Here is a 13,207-nt window from a genome sequence, read left to right on the forward strand (position 1 = left end):
CATGGCTTGTTGCTGCGGCATAACACGCGGCAAATCAACTAACAAAATTGGTTGATTTAACATTGGTTCACCACTCATGCCAACGACTTTACGTGAGGGGGGGAAAAAACATCCAAACTTAGTGAAATGTACCAAAATGTGACGTGCGCAAAGCTGAACAAGACGACGGATTTTACACCCAAGTTAAATTACAAATAGAGGACAAAAGTGAGCAAAACAATGAACAGATTCCCAGCCTTAAATCAGTGACTCCCAAGACCCAGCTGTCTCAGTGGGAGGGTTATAATTATTATTATTTGGCTATAACATCAAACCAAAAGCCTGCTGACCCATAAGTAGTAGTCGGAGAACAATAATATCTGTTTCCTTAGCCTTTGATCCTGTGACTTTAATCAACTAACATTATCTTTGCATAGTTTAGGTTTATTAGTTTAGTTTTGCAATCCCTTTTTAATCCTCCGATTTTACCCTTACAAAAACAATATATCCTGTATATACAGTATTATGGATGTCTTTTTTTAATAAATTTCCACCTCTGTGGAAATGTTACTAATTACTCCATATATCATTTTCAGGACCACAATGTATTTATGTTTAATCAGAGGACCACACCACAATGTATTAATGCAGGGGGGCGCAAACTTTTTTCCCTGCGCCCCCCTGCCGGCTGTTCCCTCACTCCCGCGCCCCCCCCCAACCCCAACTAACCCGTGCTCCGGCGTCACATGACCTCACAGCGTCATTTTGACGCCGCGTTGCCATGGCGACGCAGGGAGGAAGCCGCCGGAGCCACGGTAAGTTAGGTTTACAGAGGCCCTGCAGCTCCCCCGGCACTTAATTTAAATGCCTTCGGGAAGAGCGCGGGGCCTCTGTAAACCCCGCGCCCCCCGTTGGCAGTGTCGCGCCCCCCCTGGGGGTCGCGCCCCACAGTTTGCGCACCGCTGTATTAATGTACAGTATTATGAAAGGCATTTCTTTCGAAGATTCTAATATCAGCAAGAGGATTGGGGCAACAGCTAAAATGTACTTGTAGCCATCATGCATTCCAGAGGTAGAGGCTCAAGAACAAGCTCCTGTATGGGACATGAGCAAGCACTTCTTCTGTGTGATGGGGACAGCATGGACAAACTGTGACAAAACACAAAAATGGCTGGGGCAGGCCAACCAAATGCCTTTGCAGGCCCCTCGGGCAAAACACCCATTGCTTTTATTGTGTGTTGTTTGGAAAGTAATTACGGAAAACTAAAGGCTGTCTGACATCTTTATGTTTAAGGATTCGCCTTCATAATTAACAGGTAGGTATCTCTTCACAACATATATAGTTTCCCGGCAGGATAATATAGGATATAGAACAGAGCTCTTTCACTGGCTTTGATGTGGTCCTTACTGCCTGCCAATGTTAATTTCATATTGTAAGTTAAGGTAATGTACCTATATATAGTACAGATGTTATAAAGGCCTGTAAAATGTTTAATATTATAATTTTTAAGTCTTTAAATTACATTTATTTACTTAATTTACTTAATTTATTTATAAAATGTTTTACCAGGAAGTAATACTTGAAGACGAGAGATAACTCAATGTATATCCTGGCCACAGAATTATGATGGCAAATACATGGTTGCAAATACAAGTGGTCTTCGCTTACCGGTGTCTCGGTTTCCGACGGATGCCTTATCCGACGCCGCACAACGCAGTCCGCCAGACGCATTGTACGACGCCGGAACCGCTTATCCGACGGTCACCGCCGCCGATTAACATGGGACCCGCAATCTGTCTGCGGGACGCATTCCTTCGGATAAGTGAGGACCATGGTTACATTAGGTGAACATGGTTATACGTTATTTATAAAGACATTGCATGAACAGTTCAAGATAAAATAAAAATTGCAATAAGCTTGTGGACCTTTTACTCCTAAATATTTTCTGATCTGGCCCCTTTGTAGAACTAGTTAAAGAGCCCTGGTCCAGGACAACAAAAACATTTATTTTACAAAGTACAAATACTTTTTTTTTTTTATGGTGAATTTATTTTTCAATTCCTATTATATTCATGTGTACATTATAGTGAAACGAAAATAATTAAAACACTGAGAAGCAACCATTGTTTCTATGAAGAATAAATCGTTCCACTGCTAATACTTTTTCACTAAAATTTGTGGAATATATAAACATACCATAAGTATATAAACATACTTTAATTCCAATTGTTCAAAGCTTTGCAGAGAACGTGATAAATGCAGGTTTTTATATCAGACCTCTATTAAAAAGTCGATAATGGAAATTTTCCACTCCAGATTTTTATAGTTTTTCTATATAATTAACTACATAGAACAACTGGGTAACGCTGACTAGTCTGTGTTTAAACCTTCCAAGCAAACAGTGAGTAGTTTTAATAGCTTAATTGCATATACAATTCACTCCATCCTACAGATTTACAGAGAAAAAGCAAGCTGTTTGCACCTGCATCACTTGTCAAGAGGCAAATCATTCCTGCAAGTCTTTATTTATTTTTTGTCTTTTACAGTATTTAATATCATTTACTTTTAGGGTTTTAATCTTTTTGATTAAAATGGTTCTCCAAAACCGGTTCACCTCAATATTATACTCGGATCAGCTGATATTTTCCTCACGTACATTATAGGATTTAAAAATAAGGCAGCATAAATGCAATTGCCAGAGTGGCAATTTATAATGTGAAGTTTGGATTCCTTAGCAGTGCAATCCCTATTAGAAAGCAGACGAAGAAAGAAACCGGAGAAGTCAGTTGGCACGTCAGGAGAAAATAAGAATGCAGGAGGAGAGAGGCAGAAAGAATTAGGGAGATCATAAGGTATTAAAGGTAAGTGATGGGAGGGAGAGAGATGGGGGGAGGGGGAGAGAGATGGGGGGAGGGGGAGAGAGATGGGGGGAGGGGGAGAGAGATGGGGGGAGAGAGATAGAGAAGAGGGGGGGATAGAGAGTGGAAAGAGTGAGGGTAGGGATGAGGTTGGTTTCTTAGAATTCCCAGGAATTGCGGGGTACTTTCAGATAGTAGAAAATAAACAACTAGTAGTGTTCGGGAGTATAAGTAACCTTCTTCGTAGATTGACCATGCAATTTGTCCAAGAACCTTAAAGGAACTAGGTCATTTTAGACTGAATTTTAACTGCACAGCTGAAAAAGCTGCAACGGTGGAAGTATGAAAACATTGAAATGACTGCTGGAATGATGTGATTTTTGGAGTTTCAATAAACTTTTGTTCTTACGGCGTGTAGTCCAGCTTCACTACCGTTTTTTCGCAGTGCTTTTTTGTTTGTTTTTTCTATTTTGAAAGTATTAAAATACTGACTACGAGTTGGCTGCTAGAGCAGATCAACCTCTTGGCCTTACGGAGGTTAAATGGATTGATGCTTATTGGCAACCGGTAAATGTTCAAACGTGCTTAAAGGTGCTTAGGAAAAGCAAAAATCAATTTACTGGAGAGGTTTCAAGACAGTTTTATCGCACCTGATATATTACTGGTTTACAAACAGAGGTAAATGACATATCACAGAAAAAAAAGGAATTAGGATCCTAAAGTGAGATCAGACATTGTTGGAAACCACCACAAACACCTCATGATTTATTTAACGGCAATTGAGCAAACATTGACCGTTTAGTCAAACGGATGGGATTTTAACCCATTCCCAAATGGAGCGGGAAACCAATGGAAAGCGAAGGTTTCAGAGACCCCAATAGTAGCCCGTCCACGTGAAACTGGTGACAAATGTGAGTTCAACGACAGGAGGTTCAACAAGTAATAGAGCTTGGTATAATACTTCAGAATGGAGGAGTTTCACGCAAAGTCTTAGGCCGCGATAACAGTGCTGGCGTGTGCACGCGAAACATGCACTGCTGGCATCGGGAGGCAACAGGGAGGCATTGCGGTGATGTCACGTGAGCGGTTCACCCTCATTGGCTGAATCCCTCATGTGAGGCAGCCGTCACGCTGAAAGAACAAATCCAACTGTAGTTTCAAAAAAAATGCATGCTTGGTTGCACGCACATGCCTTCATTGCTCTACATTCATTTGTTTTGGCTATGCGCAGCGTCGCACGGCGCCAATATAATCGCAGCCTTCGGAAACCTCTTGTCATCATTTTGAACATATGAATAGATGAGAGGGACCTCGCTCCACCTAAAAGTTAAATTGACAAATAGTAAATACTGTGTGCTACCAGGGAGATAGACTATTCAAAAAAAGGAGCTAATGGATCGTGTTAAGAGGACACGGTCCACACACAGAAATCCCTTTTAGTGGTGAACAACAGACCAAAAATTTAATGGTCTACGGATTCTGCAAATTATACAGTCTAAAGTCAAAATTTATTAAGACATTAAAAATAAAATAGAAATGTAATAAAAAAAAGCAATAGACCACGTCATTAAGTTGGGAGAACTACTCCAAGGGTATGTAGACTAAGGCTAAGGCCCCGTTGCAACTCACAGCACCGCGATCTGCGGTCTGCAGGCAACTTTTTTCGGAGCGGGGGGGCGTGACCAAACGGGTCGGGTGGGCGGGGCCATGACGAGGGGGGGCGCGGCCATGACTTGTGTCCGTGTGCTGGAGTGACATATCTCCAGTTTAATCGGGTGCTGTAAAGTCCCTTCCCGTCCACCGCCCCCGCTCTCCCCCCTCAGTTTGCCCTGAAGCGGGGCCCCGTCCCCCAGGCCCTGCATGTAAATGATTCTGAGGACAGTGTAAATACATGTGTCCCGCTCCCCGCAGCCTCCCTGCTCCCCGAAGCCTCCCCTCCTCCTCCTCTCCTCATTGCCAGGGGTTCCACCATCCCGTGCATCTGCTTACACTGCAGAGAGAGTCAAAAAAGCCGGCAAAAAAAAAAAACAGGCCGCCTCCCTACGAGCTCCTTCCCTGCTCACCTCCTCATTGGCTCGTACGCGCACCACGTGACGCGTCAACGCTCCAGAACACCTTCTTCTGGTAGCACTGGCCGGCTGACGCGTCACAGCACGTAGTGAGCCACGGATGAGGAGGCAGCGGGGACCAATGGATTGCAGGTAAGGGGCTAGTGGCCCACGCGCACGCACCACCAGACGCAGCGGGCCCGAGCCCTAAGCCTTTTAAATGTATAGATTGCTCAGAGGATCTTGAGTGGGTCATATACACTGTACACTAATATAAGGCTTAAGAGAGTTTAAAAGCCTGGAAATACAGCAACTATATCAGTTTGTTAATGTGTAAATGTGTAAATACTGTGTGGGCTTCACTGTGTCTAATTGTAGATCAGTGAATTATAAAGGAGGAGGGTAAGCGCTTAAATTTTTTTTTAAATGCTTATAATAAAAAAAAAAAAAAAATGGTTAAAAAAAATATCATTTATATATGGTTTCCAGCATCCACTGAAAGTCCTACTTAACAACACTGTTACACAGTTGTGGGCACAACTCCAAGAATACAAGTTTCACAGGACACATTGGTAACCTGCATTTAGAGAAAAACAGCTTAGGTTGATGGACATGTCTTTTTTTTCAACCTTATGTAACATGCACAATTAATCACGCAAATGACTATTTTGTAGCAAAACACTGCTTTTTTATTATTATTATTATTATTATTACATTGGAGATCCGTGTTCCTCCTGTTAGGATTAGGTTGCAACTTCTAAAGAAATGTTCTTGAATTCGACAATTTGCTGGCAGAGTGCCCTCCTCCTCCCAGACACACACAAAATGCAAGGAGGGGAAGGCCACAGGTGCACGTACAGTACGATATGGATACACCACACCATTTTATAAAACTACATTATTAAATAAATAAGCAACCAATCCTGAAAAATTACAATGAAGATAAAAAATATACTTACCCTAAAGCAGCAGTGTCACGGACGGTCATGTTAAGCCAAGTAGCCACAGACCTACTATAATCTGTGTCCACGAAAAAAGGGCACCTTTAATTTTTCATCATATCTTGCAGAAAAATCACTACATTTTTATTAAAATGTGAGCAATTATAGGTCTGTTACAGTAGATTATTACATACAAGAGTTATTTGATAATCTAATTTACATTGTTACGGCATGATGACCATATCAAGCACAGAGTTACAAAATGGTGTTTAGCCAAGATAAGCACATTATATTATAAAGTGCTTGAGAGCGCAAGAATTATGGTGCAAAACGCTTATATAAAATGTTTCCTGATGAAGGATGGTCGCTAGGAGGACTGAAAAAACACATTCAGAAAACAACCTATCGTTCAGAAGTGAGCAGCTGAATCAGCACATTATCGATGATGTAATCAGACAGCAGCGTTCTCATCTTCGGGCGTTTCAGCAGGACGACATTTTGAACACAAACTCTGAAGTCAAACTTTATAGCAATCTTAGGCCCGTAATATAGTGTGTGCGGCTGTGCGAACGCGCGCGCACACTGTGTGTATGCTGTGAGCGACACAGTGAGGTACTGTGTATGTATTTGTGTGTGTGTATGCGAGTAGATTGTGTGTTATAAATACGTTTATAATAAATACGTTGGTAAGAATAAGAATAAATTATTTATTAACATTGTACATACATATATACACATACATACATATATATACAAACATACACACATACACACATACACACATACACACATACACACATACACACATACACACATACACACAGCGGCGGTAGCAGCACGAAATCTTTATTTTCCCCATCTTCTCTCCCTGTCAACCGATTCCACGCTCGCTCCCATGCGCGCGGTCCTATTATAGGAAGGCTGACAAACCACAGCCAACTATAACTGCCTCGCGCGCACGGCGCAGCAAGCGCGCCCTCTATAGAACAGCCCTTAGTGTTTCAGATTAGATTACAACAGTTTAACACATTTATGAGCTGCGAAGGAAAAACTCCTACTTCTCATTTAATGCACATGAACCTACAGCAGTGTATCTGGTACTTGTTACCATAACACAGCAACATCAATTTAGTGATCAGTTGATTGTCTACATTGTGCTTCTTATATATATAGTGTTAATCTACATAACAGACAATTGTACAAATCTTCATGGAGATATACGATATGATGAATAACTAAAGGGTCCCTTTATCCCTGAATACTGTGTTGAGACGGAGCTTTCTGACATTACTAGCGGTGCAGAACAGACTGGTCCAGCCCTTTACACTGTAATGTGCAGACAAGCACAGGGTTTATTGTCAGTGAATATAGTAGATGTGTAGAAGTCATTTTATTTTATTAGTGTGACCAAATAGGACTTCGAAGTTCCCAGAGTAGGTGATATTTGGGCAAACCCACATTTTTAGATATCAACAGTGACTTACTAGTAAAATCCCAATTGCAACAAAAGAATATTGATGTCAACTTACTTGCACTGTGCATGGAAGTACTTAATCAGGTTTTGCAGCAGATCAACTCCTTTTTTTATCTTGATTTCATTAACTTTCAGCAGATACTATACAAAAACAGAAAGATTTGGGTCAGGTTTTATGGTGCAAACATGGGTGCGACTATCACTTATTTTATGCCTTGATGAAATTCTGCCATGTGAAGAAAGCAATGCCCCTTTCAAATCTGTTTTACACTTTAATGTCAACGCCATTAAATGTGCCATCCTTTTTCACAATGTTAATAACGTAAGAATAATTGTTATACATATTGTGATACCATTATTGTATTGTATGTATTTATATACTGTAGCGCCATAAATGTACATAGCGCTTCACAGTAGTAATACATGTTGTACTCATATAAATAACAAATAATATAAATAACAGATCATGGGAATAAGTGCTTCAGACATAAAAGTACCATTAAGGAAGAGGTGTCCCTACTCCGAGGAGCTTACAATCTAATTGGTAGGTAGGAACATATAGAGACAGGAGGAGGGAATTCTAGTAAGTGCGTCTGCAGGGGGCCAAGCTTTATGTATCATGTGTCCAGGATTATCCAGTGCTATTCATATGCTTATTTAAGCAAATGTGTCTTAAGGTGGGTCTTAAAGGTGGATAGAGAGGGTGCTAGTAGGGTATTGAGGGGAAGGGCATTCCAGAGGTGCGGGGCAGAAAGTGAGAAAAGTTTAAGGCGGAAGAGAGCTTTTGATACAAAGGGGGTAGAAAAAAGACATCCTTGAGAAGAACGCATGAGTCGGGATTGTGCATAGCGAGAAATTAGGGCTGAGATGTAAGGAGGGGCAGAAGAGTGTAAAACTTTAAAAGTGAGGAGGAGAATTGAGTGTGAGATGCGGGATTTGATCGGAAGCCAGGAGAGGGATTTCAGGAGGGAAGACGCGGAGACAGATTTAGGAAAGAGTAGAGTGATTCTGAAAGCAGCGTTTAGGATAGATTGTAGGGGAGACAGGTGAGAGGCAGGAAGGCCGGACAGCAGGAGGTTGCAGTAATCGAGGTGGGAGAGAATGAGGCCTCAGTCAGAGTTTTAGCAGTCGAGTAACAGAGGAAAGGGCGTATCTTTGTGATATTGCGGAGGAAAAAGCGACAAGTTTTAGAAACGTTTTGAATGTGAGAGGAGAATGAGAGAGAGGAATTGAGTGTGACCCCTAGGCAGCGTGCTTGGGCTACTGGGTGAATGATCGTATTTCCAACAGTAATGTGGAAGGAGGTAGTAGGGCCAGGTTTGGGAGGAAGTATAAGGAGCTCTGTTTTGCCATGTTAAGTTTCAGTCGGCGGATGGCTATCCAGGATGATATTCCAGAGAGGCATTCAGAAACTTTGGTCTGTATAGCTGTGGCGAAAATGGGGGTAATCAGCGCATTAATAAAGGCAGCGTGCTCGGCTGGTTACCCCTATTTCGTATTGGGGATGAAGGGGTTAATTTTTCACACACTGTACATGTCTTATTTCTCCCTCTGTCCCTTGTTGTCCCCATTTGGCAGGATTGTATGATCTTGCTGTATAGTACACCCCAAGCACACACATATGAAAAATATAAGTGTGAGATAAGGGGAACATGTATTTTTAATAAAGTATATTTTTGCTACAGGTTTTAAACAGGGACAAGCAGGATGAGGTTTTTTTTTCTCCTGTCATTAAAATGCACACAAGAACCAAATGTTTTGACACCTATGAGCTGGGTCACTTGCCTATGCAAGCTTCAAAGGTAACATGCTGGGCCCACACCTGTAAGTCTCTCTGGAAGTTGCATATCAAAAGACCCAGAGTCAGGTGGGTGTGAATTGGCCAGATGGATGCTAAATAGGAAATCCTGTTGACCATTTGTGCTAGCTCAAATCCTGAGTTCCCCCTTCCAGCCTGAAAGGGGCCAGGTAGAGAGGGGAGTGCACCTATGCTAAGTAGCCAAGGTGGCGTTGTCGCACATGCTCTGTGTGAACAGGAAATCCCTGGAGTGCCCACTCTCCAAACTGTGGGCAAGTAGGGGATTGGGGAATGAGAATTTTCCCACGAGGGGGATTGGGTGGATATAGGCTTCCAAACCCTATATACATCCCACCCAGGCTATCCCCATTGTCTTTCGTTTTTCATTCTACCATGTGAGCGGATTTCCAACACGCTTCTAATAGCGGAGAAGAGCAGCAGCACATTCCTGGAACGCAAAGAGTCTTATTACATCGGAACCAAAGACAAAACTCTGCGTTAGGACACTGTGATTGCTGGGGGTTATCTGATTAACCCCAACGAACCAGAAAAGACTTTGCACGTTCACAGAAGGATTGGATTGGCAATTTATGCCCTTGCAAAAGGACTACATTTTAAAAGACAATCTTCTGGTGCTTTGCATCTTTCTGGACATTATCCCCTGTTCCTATACCAGTAAGTGTAATTATTAAGTGTATTCTGCAGTTGTCGTGTGTTTGCCTATCAAGGGAATAAATCTCAGTTTATTTTGCTCAACTTGTTCTGCTCAATTGGGATCCACAAAATATAAATTTGTTAATAAGTTCGTCCATCGTGACAATAGCAGGTGTAAGGTCAGGGGCTGAAAGGTAAATTTGTGTGTCTTCAGCATAGAGGTGATATTTAAACCCAAAAGATGTGATTAGGTCACCTAGAGAGAGTGTGTAAAGAGAAAAGAGAAGGGGTCCCAGCACAGATACTATAAGGTGTCTCTAGGTGCTGGAACAGTGCAGTAAGTGTGCTTTCCAGTCTACACAGAGTTAATCTTCCCCAGAGTAGCCAGTAACAGCTGCTGCATAATTAATCAGAATGGACTCCTTGCGTGAACAAGGAAGTGTTTAAGGAAAACACAGAGAGCTAACATACTGCCAGAGAGACACTGCAGAGTGACACAGAGACTGTTTTCCCCAGAGAAGGGGGGGGGGGGGGGGATAGAAAGTGCCCATAGAACCGCTTGACAGTGGTCATGGAGTCTGTTGATGAGACCGTGCTGAAGCGGGGACGTCAGCTCCAATGGACCACAGATAAGCAAGGCACTTTATTGTTGTGCTTAAGACTGTTCATATGAGGTGGATATGTTAGTACATGTTTTAAGCTGACAACCAGCTTAGCTGGCAGCTACCAATAGCGAGGGCTGCAGCTGATGTTTAGTTAGTTTTTTCCTAAAAGAAATAGGTATTTTATTTTGTGATTTGTTTTACTTAAAAGGACCGTGGGCCTGTTATAATATGATTTAATCCATGTAAATAAACCCCATATAAGAAATACACTGTTTCCTGCCCTAAATTGGGACTTAAAGAGACTGCAACGTGGTGTGGGCGTCACAATATTTATTTCTCTACAGAAGTGTGCAGGGTACAAGACAGCTAATTGGTCCACATTGAAAATCAAATATTTGACTTAGGTTATGCAGGGAGTTAGTCTTGTTAAACATGATTGAGTTAACCCTTACAACACATTTATAAGATGATATAATTGTGACATTTATCATTCACACATGGCCAGCAATAAATACAAATAGATACATGAATAATATTGGGCTGGTGGTGCATAGAATGTGTGCAATTAATAATTGCATTGATGAAAGCGCTCCAGCTCTCCATGGACTGGTGACCATAACAGGTGCCAAAAAGGGCCTCTTATTGGTGACATTTGCCCTGGCTGCAGCACAGATACAATACAAGATAAATCCCCCAGGTATATGTACAGTATATGAAGATGTGTGGGTCTGTGTGAGTGTTTATGTACAAAACTGTGTACAGCTATCATTTTAAACCGTCTGAGTTTAGAAAATGTGTATTAGTGGCTTTGTGTGTTCCAGTGTATTAATGTGTGAGCAGTAGTATTGTGTGTCTCAGTGTGTCTCAGTGTGTATATGTGAATTTGTGCAGCCGGGTTAACGTGTATGGACATTAGAGGTCAGCAGGTATTAATGTGTGAGCAGTAGTATTGTGTGCACACCAGTGTGTCTCAGTGTGTATCAGTGTGTATATGTGAATTTGTGCAGCCGGGTTAACGCGTATGGACATTAGAGGTCAGCAGGGATTAATGGCAAAGGCACCATTCATTTGTTTTCCAAGATTGTTGAAGTCCTCATAATTAAAAGCCGTTCTTCCTTTTCCGTTTGCATTAGCAGTTTGGTTTCTTCAGTCTCACATATTTTGGGGGTTTATAGTGGATCCATACAACTAGGTTCTTTGTATTTTGCTTCTAAAGACTCCTAACAGCCTCTAGGGTTTCACTTATCCCATTCCAAATACTGTATGTCCCCTTATCTTTTAGATCTGCAACTCAAGCATACAATACCCCTTTTCTCTCTAAAATATGTGGCATCTTTCTAAAGTAACAGAGTTCTGGTTTTACCCCATATTTCAATTAGGCCCATCATGTCATTTTGCTCTTCACTGGCTATTAATTCAAGCCCCATCAATGTATTAACGGTATAACAAGCTAGCACTTCAAAGCTTGTTTTTTGCTTGTTTTTTGGATCCTATTAGTAATCCAACCATTTGCTTCCTCCACTGCCATTTGCACCTCCCTACTTCCTACTTATTCCTACCTTCCACCTTCCTACTTATTGAGCTGCCCTCCCCTACTTTATACAAGTACCTCTCCAATACCCATTTCCAAACCTCAATATTCTGTATTGTATCTAGAATGAGAGGGTAACAGCAAAACTAGTAATAATAATAATTACAAATGTTAGAAAACCATTAACAAGGTGTTATGACAGACATGCAACACACCCGAAGTTTAAACACAAAAAGGAACCGTTGCCAAGGCTAACCTATATCTTAAGAATAAAAAGTACTTCCACAATAAAAGGTATGATCTGTTTTGGGGTTACAATAATAATAATAATATAAACAATTCATTCTTGTATTGTACTGACATTGTATGAGCTTGTTCTTCAACTCTCCCAGGGTCAAAATGCAGGCCATCAAGGACCTGTGTGTGTCCCTTACACTCTGGACTCCTGCTAATTTCATACAAGTTGCTTAGGTGGGGGGGTTTAAGACAAAATGTAAGTACATAGGGTACATAGGGTACATATGTTATACGTGCTTAGAAAATGGTAAAATAATAATTTGCTAAGTTTTTAAAAGTATCTAAAATTCAGCTGAAGTACGTTTGTTGCCTTTCTACTCCTAAGCGTTTAGTGAACTGTCCGCTTTGCAGAACTAGTTGAAGAGCCCTGGTGTACAGTAGGATGAGCTTACAGTCACAAGGAGATAGCTGTATCACTGGTGTCATCCCAAGGTGTCACCTTCCCCTGTTATCAACTCTTTAGTTCAGGGCTGCACAACATACGGCCCGCGGGCCGCAAGCGGCCCGCCGGGGCCCGCCGTGCGGCCCCCCTTCAGCCCCCCTCCCCTCCTTCCCCCTCCTCTCCTTCCCCCCTCCTCTCCTTCCCCCCTCCTCTCCTTCCCCCCTCCTCTCCTTCCCCCCTCCTCTCCTTCCCTGGTAAACCCTCGCGGCCGCATGCTGTCTGTGCCCTCTAGGAGCGCGCACCAGCAAACGCGTGCGCTTCCTCTAACCCCCCTAACCCCGCTTCCCGGCTCCAGCAGGGGAACGCGCTCCACCAGTCCTGCGACCCAGAACTTCGGGGTCTGTTACTAGAGCGCGCTTCCCCCTGCTTCACCTCGCCACCAATTTTAATTACGTTTTAGTTGCCGCCATAGTCGCCATCCACCACCACCTCCTCTCCTCCTTTTGCCACCACCGCCGCCAACAACTCAGTTGCCGCCGACGCCACCTCTGCTACCGCCGCCAACATCATCTGGTAGGCGTGGGGGGGCTGTCATTCATTCATGCTGGATGCTGACTTGGGGGGGATGCTGACTTGGGG

At 42.5% G+C, this 13,207-nt stretch overlaps 1 protein-coding gene across 8 annotated transcripts in view; it reads right to left on the reverse strand.

The window, feature by feature from the left end:
* Nucleotides 1–13,207, reverse strand: part of ASAP2 (ArfGAP with SH3 domain, ankyrin repeat and PH domain 2) — a 199,894-nt gene that overhangs the window by 78,549 nt on the left and 108,138 nt on the right. For all 8 annotated transcript variants that reach the window (XM_075598335.1, XM_075598332.1, XM_075598336.1 and 5 more), the window contains one exon: nt 7,357–7,442. In XM_075598335.1, coding sequence (XP_075454450.1) covers nt 7,357–7,442 — 86 coding nt within the window. The remainder of the gene's footprint in view (nt 1–7,356; nt 7,443–13,207) is intronic.

This window comes from Ascaphus truei, chromosome 4 (assembly GCF_040206685.1).
Source record: "Ascaphus truei isolate aAscTru1 chromosome 4, aAscTru1.hap1, whole genome shotgun sequence".
In the NCBI taxonomy this organism is placed as follows: domain Eukaryota; kingdom Metazoa; phylum Chordata; class Amphibia; order Anura; family Ascaphidae; genus Ascaphus; species Ascaphus truei.